Source organism: Nicotiana tabacum, chromosome 2, assembly GCF_000715075.1.
Source record: "Nicotiana tabacum cultivar K326 chromosome 2, ASM71507v2, whole genome shotgun sequence".
Lineage (NCBI taxonomy): Eukaryota > Viridiplantae > Streptophyta > Magnoliopsida > Solanales > Solanaceae > Nicotiana > Nicotiana tabacum.
In genome coordinates this window covers 104,590,370-104,605,501 of record NC_134081.1, presented here as the reverse complement: position 1 = coordinate 104,605,501, position 15,132 = coordinate 104,590,370, and the positions used below count along the sequence as shown (strand labels likewise).

The window sequence follows — 15,132 nt, the reverse complement described above, 5'->3', positions numbered from 1 at the left end:
TATGACTTTGGAAAAGAAAAAAATATGTTGTGACTTGATTTGAAAATGTACAAGATTTTCAATTGGCTTCCGCAATTATACTTGGTCTTAACATATGGGTTGGTTCACTCGGGTCGGGTAGTGTGCCGGGTGTCGGTCACCTGAATTTGGGTCGTGACAGTCCCATTCCTATGAGTACATCCCAATGGCTGTTGACTACGTCTCCAAGTGGGTCGAGGCAATCCCCACTAGGAAAAAACAATGCTCGGGTAGTATGTGAATTTCTTCAGAAGAATATTTTCACCCGCTTTGGAACTCCCCAAGTCATTATCAATGACAATGGGTCACATTTTGTAAATAAACAGTTTGGCACTCTGCTGTCTAAATATGGGGTAACTCATAAAACAGGAACCCCATATCATGCTCAAACTAGTGGGCAGGTAGAATTAGCTAACCGTGAACTCAAAAGAATTCTAGAAAAAATGGTTAGTGCTTCCAGAAAGGATTGGTCAATAAAGTTAGATGAAGCTCTATAGGAGTATAGAACGACGTTCAAAACAACCATAGGGACTTCTCCCTTCAACTTGGTATATGGAAAGTCATGCCACTTACATGTGGAGATAGAGCATAAGGCTTATTGGGCAATTAAATTGCTTAATCTTGATCTTAGTCATGCAGGTGAGCACAAAATGTCACAGGTGAATGAGCTGGAGGAATTTAGATTAGACGCATATGAGAATGCGCGAATCTTCAAGGAAAAGATGAAGAAATGACATGACCGTCTGATTTAACCAAAGGAATTTCATGAAGGGGAAAAGGTTTTACTATACACAATAGTAGACTCAGATTGTTCCTCGGAAAATTTAAGTCTAGATGGACGGGACCGTATGTGGTGAAACATGTATCACCATATGGGGCGATTGAGATCCAGAACATGGACGGAACGGAGAGTTTTAAAGTGAATGGGCACAATTTAAAACCATATCTTGCTGGAGGATTTGCCCAGCAATCCTCGAGCATCATAATCAGTTGAGGAAGGTCGGTTGAGTCAAGCTAACGACTATAACTCAGAACTACCTCTAACTCTTCTACTAGCTTAATTTTTCTCTTCTTTTTTTTTGTAGCATAGACTAGGTAAAGGTTAGTGTATATTACGACTTGATAGTTGCAATAAGGTATTTATTGTGGAAGGGCGGAATTGAGACCTTGAAAAGGCACTTTGTGCGTGTATAAGTGTGCAACCGCGCACCTGGTGGGGTGCACCGCATATTTGATCGCGCAAAATACAACGTCAGCACGCTTGGAGATGCGCGGCTGCGCACCTGGAGGGAGGACCGCACATCCAACCGCGCATGTGTACCGGTGTTCTGACATGTGTGCACGGTCGTGCACGGGAGGACCCGACCACGCACAGGTAAGTACCCTAATATTTTACTTTCGGCCCTTCCCTGAACCCCCCTCTAATCTTTTCCCCTTTTCTCTCATCTTTCACCAAACTAAACCCTAACCCGCCCCAATATCCCTCTCTCTCTGCGACCAAACACACCCTCACACACCCGCTTCCTTACTTTCTCATTCCCTCTTCCTCAAGTCAGCTTCTTCCAATTGACCCCTCAAGTATGTAACTTTATTTTTCCATGTTTTTCTTTTTCCTTTTTCTTTTATAGTTCTTTATTTTTCGTTTCTTTTTCCTTTTATTGTGGGGTTGAAGATGGGGTTTCACCAATGGTACTGAGAGTATGGTTGCTAGGTAGTGGAATTGGTGTGTATGTAGTCTACCTAGGGCTAAAATTACTTTGTGTGGTATAGGAGCAGCTTTTCATGTTAGGTGTTTGTGTAAATGCCACAATGAGGTAAAGAGATGTATTCTAGAATCTGTTGCTCACCCGATAATAATCTATGCTCTTAATTTGGGTGAACTGATAATGGGGGTGTATTCTACTGATTCGGGGTGGGTCTTTCCCATGGATATAGAAGTGTATTTTTGTGACCACTATTCGGGTGAAGTCTGAGTAGCCCTTCTTGGTCCGTAGAGTGATCTAATTACTGATATGTGTCAGGTTGTTTCAGGTGCAAATGGCCCCTTCCAAGAAAATAAAAACTTCTAGTGCCTCCACTGGTAGGCAAGCATACACGTCCATAGATACACATGTGGCACGTCCAGGTCGCGAGTTTCTGCATTCTCTCGCCCATATGATCAAAACAAGTTTGTCTCCTGGGAAGCCCAAGAACAATTTAATAGCAAGGCGGGCAAAAATCCAATACCTAAAAGGGGGATCGACATCGGGTCTCTCCTCAATGAGTGTTACCGAGATCATGAGAAATTGGTCAGGCGAGGAAAGGGGGTATTCTTCGAAGGAGCTGACGAGGGAACATGAGGACTGCGTGTGTACAGTCCGGAAAAAAAAAGGTGAATTTTTCCAAGGAGGCTATCCAAAGGGCCTATCACCTGCCGGAGTACGTGGAACACCCCGATGCAGACGACTACTATTTGGCGCATAGCAGGGAACCATACCCGTGGCTCACGTTTTTTGCGACAATTTGTGTGCCTTGGAAGGAGGTGGTGTGGTTAATCCAGGGCCATAAATTTTACTCTGCTTCACTCACTTTTGAGGGGAAGTGCTGGTTATATATCATTAATAACCTCCTAATGCCTTCCAGCAACACAACTGAGGTGAATGGTCCCCGGGCTCCTCTGATTTAGTGCTTTATCATTGGCCACAAATTTGATGTGACTAAGGTCATTCAAGATGAGATGACAATTCGTTGTCAGGTGCAGAGTTATGGGTTATTTTTCCCGTCGTTAGTCACTCGGTTATGTCGTGAGGCACGGGTACCAAAAAATAAGGCTATGGATGGGAAGGTTAAGCAAGAAAAGAAATTTAGTGCTTATAAAGTTATCATTCGGAAGGAACCTGTTGTGGCTACTGAGGTGGAGAGTGAGGAGTCTGATGCACCCGTCGAGGACAGGGAGGTGCACGAAGAGGATGTTAATGCTACCACCCCGCATGAGCAGGGTGTTGGAGAACCTTCAAGCTACATATGGAAAACGAGAATGGTTGCCATGGAACAGGAGATGGCGGGGATACACACTTCTGTCAATGATTGGGAACCCGAGTGGACTCATTTGCTACTCAAAATGCCAAGTCTGAGAAGAAGATCATGGGATGGTCGCGTGCACTTGGCCGGGCTCGTCACCTAGACCCCGGCACCATCTCCGACATAGAATGACCCAATCAGGGGAGTTTTCTTCACCTTTGCATTTTAATTTTATGACATGGGGACATGCCACTAGTTAAGTGTGGGGGTACGGGTAGTGTGAATAGCGTTGTTTAATTTGCTTCCTATTGAAAAAAAAGGCAATAAAATAAAATATTTTCTTAAAATGTTTTAGGATAATTTCTTCACTTGTACTTCCATGGGTTTCTTGTTTGGTTTTTTACCATGGTCGTAACATTTTGAACCAGACACATTTTAGGGTAGATTTTTATTATTTCTTTATTTTAGATTTTTGAAAATATTCTTGTGGTTGGCAAAGTTGATTGTGCCTGACTGGTGGGATGCATGATCCTGCCCTTGTAAGTTAGAGAGACCATTGGTGATTACAGTATGAATTGTGTGCCTATCCGAGACGCCATGCATGGTGAGGCAAATATTTGCTTAGTGATTATGCTTGACATGGTCTAGAACTTGGCTTGGTTGTGACTCAAGGCGAAATCTTAGGTAATAGCCGAGTTTGGAGATGACTGTAGGCTTTCTTTGATAGTGTTGTAGGTATTAAAGTGCTTAGGGAGGTGTAGATACTCTTATACAGATTATATCCAACCCGTCCCATACCCTATGTTACAATCAAATACAAATTCCTACATGATCTAGATGAGGTTGTTCCTACATTAGTGGAGAGTTACACGATAGTCAAGCTTATGGTACTCTTGAAAGCATGATTCACTTCTTTGTGAGGGTGAGCGCTTGTTGTGTACTGCCCTGGGCCGTTAATTGCAATTGATGTGTGAATGGGAATTGTCTCTTTATTGTGAGGTGTATCGAGGATTTGGTGCCAATTTGACCATATCACTAGTGGAATGTCATGACCGGGGTTGAGGTTGATTGTGACCCCAGGATGGAATCAAGTTCATCTTGGCCGGCCACTTGTCTAAGGTGGTGGCAGCGTTAGGAGCAATTTCATTTTAGATTTGCTCGGGACGAGCAAAAGCTAAGTGTGGGGGTGTTTGATGAGCTTAAAGCTACTTAATATTTATGCCCACTTTGCGTCTTTGAATGGGTTAATTCGATGGAGATTTGGTATGATTTGGGTCTAATATGTTGTCTTTCTGTGCAGGTGATGCATAGGGGATCAATGGACGAATAGTGCACTTAGTGGGAGGAAAACAAGTTGAGCAAGAGGAAATCCCAGGTGCGCGGCCACGCACGAGCGACCCCTAGCGCACACTTGAGCGCGCAAGTGTTACAGAACTCTACCAGAGGTGCGCGGGCGCACGTCCGTCTCCGGGAATTCGACTCAGGCCTAATTTTATAATTTTGGAGGCAACCTTTTGACCTATATGAAGCCTAGCTCATCCCCAAACAAGGGGGGGACTTTGGAGCAACTTTTGGAGAGAAGAAGGCAAGAAAACAATATAGACTCTAAATAGTACATCCAATTCATTAAATACGCAAGTTTGTTTGATTTTGGGGATTGTAATGTTTTCTTGTTCTCTTAATACTCTTGTGATAAACAACTTCTCCACTATGGAGTAATCTTTCTTAGGGTTATTAACAGATATTATGATTGACTATTGTTCTGTCTTTGCTTTGTGATAATTACCTGAATTCGTTGAATGAGTTACTAATTGAATAGCAAGGCTAATTATGGTTTTACTTTAATCGAAAGAGAAGTGTGGCTGCAATTTGCATTGTGTTATCTTGTTTGGGTTGATTTCACGACTCTCATAGGTAATCGAAAGAGCTTAAAGAGTTATTAATTGGCCCAAGTTCGAAGAATAATCGAGAGACGTTCTTCGTAAGATCATTCGTTCAACATATTATTGCATAGTTTCATAGCACATATCATTAGGTTTTTAGCGCACTCTAATTCATTCGAAAGAAGAATTTGAATCCTCCTGATAGCCTAATCATTTGTTGAAATCGGAAGAGTCAATAGACGTTAAAAGTGAACATAACAATAAGTTGCATATAGTAATAGTTAATCACATATCTTGTCAAAGCCTTTGTTTCTCATCTTGATATTCAATCATTACTACTTTATCACTAAATTCCCATTATTCATTCACAATTGAGAATCTTAGTTTTTACTCTTAAATAGTTAATAACTCAAAATCAAAGGTTGATTTTCCTGAATAGTGTTAAGCTGAAAATTTCTTTGAACATTATTTAACCCAATCTCTGTGAAGACGATTTAATACTATACTATCTTTGACTAGCGAGCCTAAGTTTTATACACCGATTTTGCACTCGTCGGATATCACCTAACAAATTTTAACACTACAGAAGTAATGCACACCAAATACTATTATCGGTTTACCAGTTTTAGGCGGGGCAGGTGAATTCAATAATAGACGCATTTTCTTTTCAAGTGCTTTCTCACACACACAGAAAGTGCAAAAAGGAAACACCAACGGTAATTAGTACTTAGGAAGATCTAAACGGTCTCCTCTTTTACTTATAACAAGTATGATTGATTGTTAGTCCACAAAAGGGAACACCAAACAATAAGTAGTACCACAAATAATTAAACAGTCTCAACTTGTAACAAGTGTAATTGATTGGTCCTCCACCATATATAGCAAGAGAATGATGAGATTATATTTTTCATCTAACAGTCGTTTGATGTACGTTACTCTCTATCCTGGTAAACTGCATGATTCTACTATGAAACATAAAGCAACTGAAGTAGACTTTTTGGACTCTTGATAGCTAAATTATCACATTGTCTACACAAGTGTAAGAGTATATAGAATCATAATATACAAGAACTGCACAAATTAACGTGAATTCTACCAATCGTCAGAAGCATGTGAATTCCACCTTCAACTTTACACATATTTTGCACAGTGATTACAATTGTAACGCAATTTCAGTTCTTGCTGATTGACCAACAGAAAGTGTAGCTCATCTGCTTGCCTGCACATTAGTTACAAAACAAGAAATCATAATATCATCAAATCCAAATATCTTTCCGATAGATCACCTAAATGAATTTTATCCAATGAATGCCTACCTTGCTGTTAATTCTGATATTCCAAGCATCATTCTTAGATCCATACACAGGGTCACCAACAACACAAGAAGGTGAAGGAACATAATTCTTCAATAGCGGGACTCTGTCTGGAATATAATCATCATCACTCTCATAATGATACCTTTCCGGATGTGGTCCTAGAGCTTTGAGGATCATTGCCAATAATATAGTTAACCCCTGTACGTGGAAAGATATTAGGCAGTGGTCAAATAAGCAAAATAAGATGCAAGGCTGCATGGAGAAGAACTTCTCAAAATAGAAAGCAGAAGAATGGAGTGAGGCAGGAATGGCCTAGAAAGAAGGCTCTTTAAGCATAACAATCACTTGGAACAGGTTTATCTCACCAGCTTCAAACAGCGATTTGTGCTAATGATTAAATCATATCAACGGGGTTTAGTTGAAAAACTATATTGCCAAATAAGAAACAGGTAAAAACTTATCATAGTATTGAGGTATATGAGTGTGGAAGGAGACCCACCTGCACAGTCACTACTGACAAGCCTACCCATTTACAAATGTCAAAGTTCTCTTTCAAGAAGTGTTTGAGCTCATCAAAATTCCCAGTTGTGTCCTCAGGGAAGTCCTGATCAGGTCAATTCGAATACAAATCAATATAAAAGATTTGTTAAAAGCTCAATATATAAGATCAAAATCCATGGTGCATTTTTTAATGCATATACCTCTTCCCAATTTCTGTTAAGGAATACGTCTACTGTCACAGCTGCTTCTATCATGAGAAGTAGGAACACAAAAACCATGTACTATGCCAATTAAGGAGAAACATCACTGTTTTAATTGAATAGTCACTCCAGGATGCAGGTTTATATGATTATATCACCTTACACAAGACCCAGAGACGGTACAGTGAATATTAAGCAACTTAACTGCAGAATCTTAAAGAAAAAAGACCACTTCTGATTACTGCCAAGTTGAATGAGAAAAAGTACATTTATATTAATCCTAATAGTTTCAAATTAGCAATCATTCCAACTCTCCCATAGCAAATCTTAAAAGCAGAGTCCAAGTTCTCAAGCTTCTGTGGGGCAAAAGGATTAATATCAAATAAAAAGATAAGCTAAAAAAGTAGCAGCAACAATGACACTTTAAGCAACAATCTAGAAAGCGAAGAAAGCTTACTAGGGTTAAAGAGCATAACCATGACGAATGACAGTTAATTACAATTTTTTGCACATGAATTGCAAAAGAGTCCCTTTTTTTTTTTGATAAGGTGATTGCAAAAGAGTCCCTTGGTGCAGCCCCCATCCCTAACTTACCATGAAGGTGCTTAAAATCTTTTAAAATAGCTTCACCAATCAGTATAGATCATTGACAACATTTTGAGTGGCTGCCTGTGTTGCTACTTGCTAATAATGCACAAAGCATATCAACCTCAACATCTAGGATAATGGCAGCAAAAGTAAACCAAGAAAATCAACTGATAGATATCATCCGGGGCTATAGCTTCATTTCCCAACTAAAGGGAAAACCTGTCTCTCCACTAAATTTTACCCCATAATAGGGGCATTTCAGTGATAGGTCCTTTTTAGAGGAACCAGATGATCCTATTTGGTTAAATACCCAAATACAAACTCCATGTTTATTCTGACCAACTGGTGGATACCAAAACTCCCATGTTTGTGCTGATCAACTGATGATACCAACAAGTTTTAATTTTAAGTTAATTTATCCAACTACATCATTGCACAAGCATTCAAGGAAATCCTTTCCTGCCCTACCCTCAATCCCAGGTGCTAACGTTATATCAAACTGCAACGAAAATAGAAATGGGAATCATAAACAAAATGATGATTCCTCTTAATTGAAAATCACATTATCAAACAAAAGACTGAGTCACATGCAAGAACCATTGAAATAAGTCATGAACAAGAGTATTGTTTCTTCTCCTTAGTAGTATAAGAAGATTATGCAGATCAATATTTCCAAGCTAGAAATAGTATCGACACAATTCCATCCTAGAAGGTGAAATCAGTAAAGATATTTCAATTGCTCGGCTGAACCGCTAGTTAATTACTACAATAGTGTAGGTTGAAGCTTGTCCAAGTAGCTTTCTCGGAACACACTCGTGTCTACCTGACCATCACCCCCCACCCCCAATATTTCCAAGCTAGAAATATCGACACAAATCCATCCTAGAAGGTGAAATCAGTAAAAATATTTCCATTGCTCTGCTGAACCGCTAGTTAATTACTACAATAGTGTAGGATGAAGCTTGTACAAGTAACTTTCTCGGAACACACTCGTGTCTGCCCTGACCCCAACCCCCCCACACCACCACCACCCCCACCACCACCCCCAAAAAAAAGGAACACTGGAGGCAGCTGAACAGACAAGAATCTCATTCAATAACCTACATTAATTAAAAGAAAAGTAATGAAAAGGATACAATATACAAGCAACAGCCACTAGCAGTCTCTGCAGCAATGTGACCCGAGCACGTGACTACGCACAAAGTTATTCCAAGACCAAGTGTTGAGTAAATGAACCTGCATTAGACAAAAGTTTGTTAAATTCACAAATGTTGAACCAGAAACTAATATCCAAATTTCAAAAAATTACAACAGAAATCTGACAGCTTATGAAACATAAAAATATCAAAATCTAGATCAATAATCATTCTCAACATGTGCATATGAGTGTGTGACATTCTACTATCAAATATAAAGAAACACCAATATTTTACTACTGAACCAAAATAAAAAGAGAAAAAAGAAAAGACCTAGTTGGTTTCTACTTTTTACTTCCATCAAGCAGTCCATTTTTTTTATAAGTTCTTCCATCAAGCAGTCCATTCATGATGCATAATAATGGATTCCCCATAGCAATTGTTTAAAGGTAAGAACATGATTCAAAAGTATAGTTAGTCCCTTATGTATATAGCACTTAGACTACCTAGCTATTTTTTGAAAGCTTACACAGATGATCATGTAAAGGAGGATATTTCAGCTTTGAAGTTTATTTTACATTCTGTGACTTTTATCATTCTTCAATTCTATGGGAGGTATGGCACAAAACCATCCTCCCTTCATCTTTTGTGATATATACACAGGTAGTGGACAAAGGCTACCCCCCCCCCAAATCCTAAAGATAGTCTAAGTATAACCTAATGGTGTGGCCTACCAGTTCCTATACTAGTGGAAGGATGGAGGTACTTGGTAGAATAGTGGAGTCGTGCGAGCTAGTCAAGTGGCCCGACCATGGTTCTGTTTAAAGAAAAGTCTTTACTGTAATGGACCCTCCTATGAATACTGGGATACAGAGGATTCACATATATAACCAACCATTTGGTACAGAGGCATAGTTAATTCCCGAAATGAACTTCAATATAGGAAAATTGACAATAAAAAATCCCCCTTTTATTCACAGCTTCCAAGAAGCAGCAGCAGCAGCAGCAACAACAACAAAAAAAAAAAAAAAAAAAAAAAAACCAGTTTGATCCCATAAAAGCAATAAGCAGAAACACATAAATCAAAAAGTTAGACCAAAAGGCAGTAAAAAGGAACTCCAATACTAAAAAAAGTCCTAACTTTGGTTTTAAAAAAGAGAAATAAAGATTGCCCCACCATCACGTAAAGTGACTAACTTTCATGTGAAGTTTCGCACGCACTAAAAAGGTGAAAGATTTACCATGGAGCAGGGGCATCAGGGCCAAAGAAAGGGGGAGGAGTGGGACCCATCTGCTTATGCCAAACCCTAAACATCCAAAGGGCATACAAAATCATCGCGATCCCAACCATTCCAATCGCCGAATTTACCACCTTCAGCAATGACTGCATGCAACTCCTCGCCATCCTCGTCATCTTAATTATTGATTCAACTGAATAGAATTCCTGAAAACCCTAACCCTAGATTAAAGCTAGGGTTTCTTTTAAAAGGTTAGGGTTGTGGGAATTGTCGAATTGAGGACGACGGGTTGAAGAATTTGAAAGAATTTTTTGAAACAATTTAGTGATTGTATTCTGAGGTCGTCCCTATTGTCCGTCTTTCACGCAATATAAGCTGGGACACTTGGCGTTTAGGAAATTTTCAGGAAATGTCCAATCTATATATGAACATGAAATAGGAAAACGTAATAGTATGATTCAATTAGTAGATAAAAAATTATTAAATATTTTTTCAATAATATGGTCAGTTTTTTGACATTGTCAATCTGGTGGAATGATTGTATCTAATGGACAGCTCTTTTTTATTTGTTGTTGATGAATCATCAATTAGACTAGTTGCTGACCTGCTGACCAAAAATAAAAAAAAAAATCTTTTTCTAAAATAATTTATGCAAAATACCGTATTTGGAAATGTATAGAGTTTTTCTTTAAAACTCATTTTCTGTTCGAGCAATTATTAAAAAAGAATCTAAATATTTCTTGGAAGATAAAATTATAGTTTGTGTAGAAAAACAACATATGTCATATTTTTTTGTGATGTTAATGCAAGAATTTTCATCGTTGAAAAAAAAATGCCAGAATTTTCATAAATGTCCTTAGGCCTTAAGGAACTTTTGCACCCAGAAATTGTAAGACATCCAACTTATGAAAGATAGAAAAACAATTATAGATAAGTTTTCAACATCAAGTTGCTGTGGTGTAGTGGTTATCACGTTAGTCTTACACACTAAAGGTCCCCAGTTCGATCCTGGGCAGCAACATATGTCTTATTTGTTTTTGAATTTTCACATCACCGTATTCTAGCTGTGTGTGCCCAATATTAATTTCTTTTCTTTCTGAATTTCTATTGTGTTCTAGTGCTTGGTTTTCTCTTTTGATTGGCAGTTTACTTCATACATTTCCTATATTCATATTTTTTGCATTGTTTGAAATTCATGTATAATATGGTATATGTAATGTTGCTTTAAGAACACCTGTGACGTGGAGTTATTAAGGAAAATTTTCATATGAAGGAAACAGTGCCATTTGGTGAGTAATCTGTGCTGAACATGAAAAGATTTTGTGATTTGGTGGCACTTTGAGCTAATATAAAATCCTTTTTGCTACAAATCTAAAAACAAATATATGTAGGTGTTTAATCGTTTATTGCACGATTAGTAATCCTAAATTGTATATGATTTATTGGTGTTTAATATTTTATATAATTCATGTCTAAATTTATTTTGTAGTCAAAATTAGATGGGAATAGGTTTTTCAATTTCTAATCAATAGGTTTTTTACTCTTATAAATAAGGGTGATGCTACCTATTTTTAAAGGTTGCCACCGCCCACCTACCTTCTTCTTCTTTCTCTAGTTTGCCAAATTTCTTCTAAATAATAAACGTTCAATATTCCACTTGTGAGTGAATTATTCTTCTAGGATATTTGAATTCTTTCAAATTATTATTAGAGCAATGAAGAATTTAAATACTCCCACGTTTGATTCAAACTCTACCAAAGCTGAAGTTGAACAGCAGCCAACAACACCACCTTTTCCAAGTTCATGCAATTATTTCAAAATTTTGTCCAAAGGCAAAAATATTAGAAAGCGTCCTACGGTTGAAGAAGGGAAAAATGAAGATATTGAAGATAAAAGTTCTGTCATATATACCAAGAAAAAGCCAGCGATTGATAATAACAATCTACACTTTTCTACTCGACCTTCAAAGTGTAACAAGGCTACTGAATCCAATGTACATTCAAAACTCCTCTTTCATTTTGAGTCCTCAAAACAAATTCAAATTCAAAATGATAGTAGAGCAACAACTGTGTAGGCCAAAATTTGTCTTCAGAATATCTAGCGTAATATGGCATTAAAGAAAGTTATCGGTCGAACTCGCCCAAGACGCAGCGAGGTCAATGGCCGAGGTGCTGACATGAGTCGTGGTCGAGATATTGACAGATCGCAGTCAAGATGTCAGCGAGGGCCGAGGTCGAGATTGACTATTGATAATAAGATTTGTAACGACTAATTTGTCAAGATAAGGTACTAAAAGGGAATATTCTAGTGGATATTCCCTCCATTTGTACTATTAGGGTTTCCTAGAAAAAAGACCTCGTATATATAGAAAGAAGAGGCAATGATATGGGCATGTAATATTCATTCTCATAAGAACACTTTTGAGAAGGGGATTGTCTCTCTTGCTAAAACACAAAGATTACCTTTTTTATAAATATCTTTGTTCATATATTATTCTCCACTTTTTCATCAGATCCGATGATCGTTCATGCGAATCTTGGATCTATCGGTTATTCACCATTGTCAAGCAAAATATTTGTCTCACCCATATATTAAAGGGTGAATCATTCTCTTTATTTACTTAAATGTCATTTATTGACATTTATTGTTAGTTATATCACCCTTAATATTCTTACTTTAAGAGTATTTTACATTTATTATCACCAACCATATACAGAATCTGTCACATCTACTATTCGTTTTTGTACTTAATATGTAGAGTTATTATCCTTAGTTAGATTTAACCCCGTACTACGTAAATTTAATAGTTTAACCGAAAACTATATTTTTTGGTCAAACAATTTGGCGCCATCTGTGGGGACTTTCTAACTGAGTCTTTTAGTTTCTTCTAGATCTACTATCGGCACTGGTTGCTGCAAAAAAAACGAAAAGAAGAACCTTTTTTCTCTCTGCATGCACAGATCTAACATGGCAGGTAACAGAGAAGAAAGAATGAGAATAATGAGTGACCTCCCAACCAACCTCATGGACATCATCCACGAAAGCTTTGAAGTAGTTGACGAGGACACAACGCCCAATGCCTCCCCTAGGCGAGGTGGATCGCCCTCTCCCCACTGTAGCATCATAAAATCTCTTAGTCAAGACGGCCTTCACATCCATGGTAGAGGAGACACCGCCAGCGATAAAGAAACTCCTTGAGGCCTGGTTGGCTGATACACTGACCAACATCCTCCATAAACCTGTTCAGAACGCGACCTCAGCAAATGCGAGAACCTGTGTTGCACCACCAGTGAACGAGCGACATGATCAACCTCCCCCCCACCCCCACACGCGACAACAGGTATCACTCACAATATTGTTAACAATGCATGCGATGACGCTCTCACAACCATTCTAAAAAGGATGGAGGAAATGGAAAATGAGAACAAGGCACTTCGGGATCAAATGGAAGAGCACCAAGAAAGGGTCGATAAAATACCGAGCGCTCCTAATTTATTGCCGATGAGAGATGCCGATCGGTTCGTCGAGCAGTCGCATAGTGATAGTGCTGCCCGACATGCCATACCAAAGACTTTCAAAATGCCGCCTTACCTGAAAATATACGATGGCAGGACCGACCTCGAGGATCATATGATCCACTACGTCACACTGTGAAAGGCAATGACCTCGCCAAAGAACAAGTATCCTTCATTCTGCTGAAGAAATTCGGCGAAACCCTCACGGGAGGGGCATTAACCTGGTACTCGCAACTGCCAGCTCGTTCTATCGAAACCTTCGAGGAAATGGCCGATAAGTTCGTGACAGCCCATGTCGGGGCCAAGAAGGCCGAGGCAAGAGTGAATGATATCTTTGCTATCAAACAGTCCCCTGGAGAAGGACTGAGGGACTTCCTCACCCGTTTCAACCGAGTGAGAATGACTTTGCCCAATATATTATAAGGAATGGCGGTAGCCGCTTTTCAAAACGGGTTGAACAGAAATGGTTCAAGAGCGACAAGAAAATTATTAAGTCGGCTTATGAAATACCCCCCAACAACTTGGGACGAAATACATAATGCATATTGTGCCGAAGTTCGAGCAGACGAAGATGACCTCAATGAGCCGACTCATCGACTGACCTCAGTACAAGCAGAATCTAGGAAAGATCAGAGAAGTGATATCAGAAGAGATCCAGCGGCCTCACGGCCAAACCGGGAACGGCATCTCCCATATGTCAGAACTACCATTGTATCCTCACCTCTCCATGAAGAAGGCCCATCCCGATCAAGAACAGGGACTCACCGGAATGAAAGAGGTATTCCCCTTTTACTATCCGCTAATAATTTTTGCGTGTTACCTACAGAGATAGTCTATGCTTTGTAGAAGCTCGGACCAAAGGTTAAGTGGCCACAAAAGATGAGGTCAGACCCGAATACCATAAAATCAGACGCCCTTTGCGAGTTCTATCAAGAGCGAGGACACAAAACCGAAGATTGTATCACCCTAAGACAGGAGGTAGTAAACATGTTGCGACAAGGACACCTCAAAGAAATGCTGAGCGATTGGGGAAGGACTAACTTTTCCAGGGGACGTGAACAACATCAAGGGCCGCTGAAGCCACCCTCACTAGCCCACACCATCCACGTGATTATCGGCGATGGAGACGATGCTTCCATCAACAACGTGATGTTCACCACGACCCACAAGCTCAAACGGTAGATCACCCACGAACGGTATGATGAACTCAAAGAAAGTATCATCTTCGATAAGTCAGATACCAACGGTTTGGAATTCCCTCACTATAACGCTCTTGTTATTACTTTACGAATTTTAGATGCCGACATAAGACGAATTATGGTAGATGACGGGAGCGGCACGTGTTTTATCCATCCCCGAGTACTCACACAAAAGAAACTCGAGGACAAGATAGTACTCGGGCTACAACTAGATCCCTATAGAGGAAGAGGATCAGGAAAAGAAACTCGAGGACAACGTGATGTTCACCACGACCCACAAGCTCAAACGGTAGATCACTCACGAACGGTATGATGAACTCGAAGAAAGTATCATCTTCGATAAGTCAGATACCAACGGTTTGGAATTCCCTCACTATAACGCTCTTGTTATTACTTTACGAATTTTAGATGCCGACATAAGACGAATTATGGTAGATGACGGGAGCGGCACGTGTTTTATCCATCCCCGAGTACTCACACAAAAGAAACTCGAGGACAAGATAGTACTCGGGCTACAACTAGATCCCTATAGAGGAAG

At 39.4% G+C, this 15,132-nt stretch overlaps 1 protein-coding gene and 1 non-coding gene across 2 annotated transcripts; one reads left to right on the top strand and one right to left on the bottom strand.

Moving 5' to 3' along the window:
• Nucleotides 1-5,885: 5,885 nt before the first annotated feature.
• On the bottom strand, nucleotides 5,886-10,263 carry LOC107815946 (tetraspanin-19-like). Its single transcript, XM_016641594.2, has 6 exons — nucleotides 9,884-10,263; nucleotides 8,643-8,742; nucleotides 6,919-6,999; nucleotides 6,717-6,821; nucleotides 6,218-6,415; nucleotides 5,886-6,120 (listed from the first exon to the last, which is right to left on the bottom strand). The coding sequence occupies exons 1-6, from the start codon at nucleotides 10,054-10,056 to the stop codon at nucleotides 6,109-6,111; spliced, it is 669 nt and encodes a 222-aa protein (XP_016497080.1). The 5' UTR covers nucleotides 10,057-10,263; the 3' UTR covers nucleotides 5,886-6,108.
• A 565-nt stretch (nucleotides 10,264-10,828) lies between these two features.
• TRNAV-UAC (transfer RNA valine (anticodon UAC)) lies at nucleotides 10,829-10,901 on the top strand. The gene has a single exon. It is a non-coding gene; the product is annotated as a tRNA-Val (tRNA).
• The last annotated feature ends 4,231 nt before the right edge of the window (nucleotides 10,902-15,132 follow it).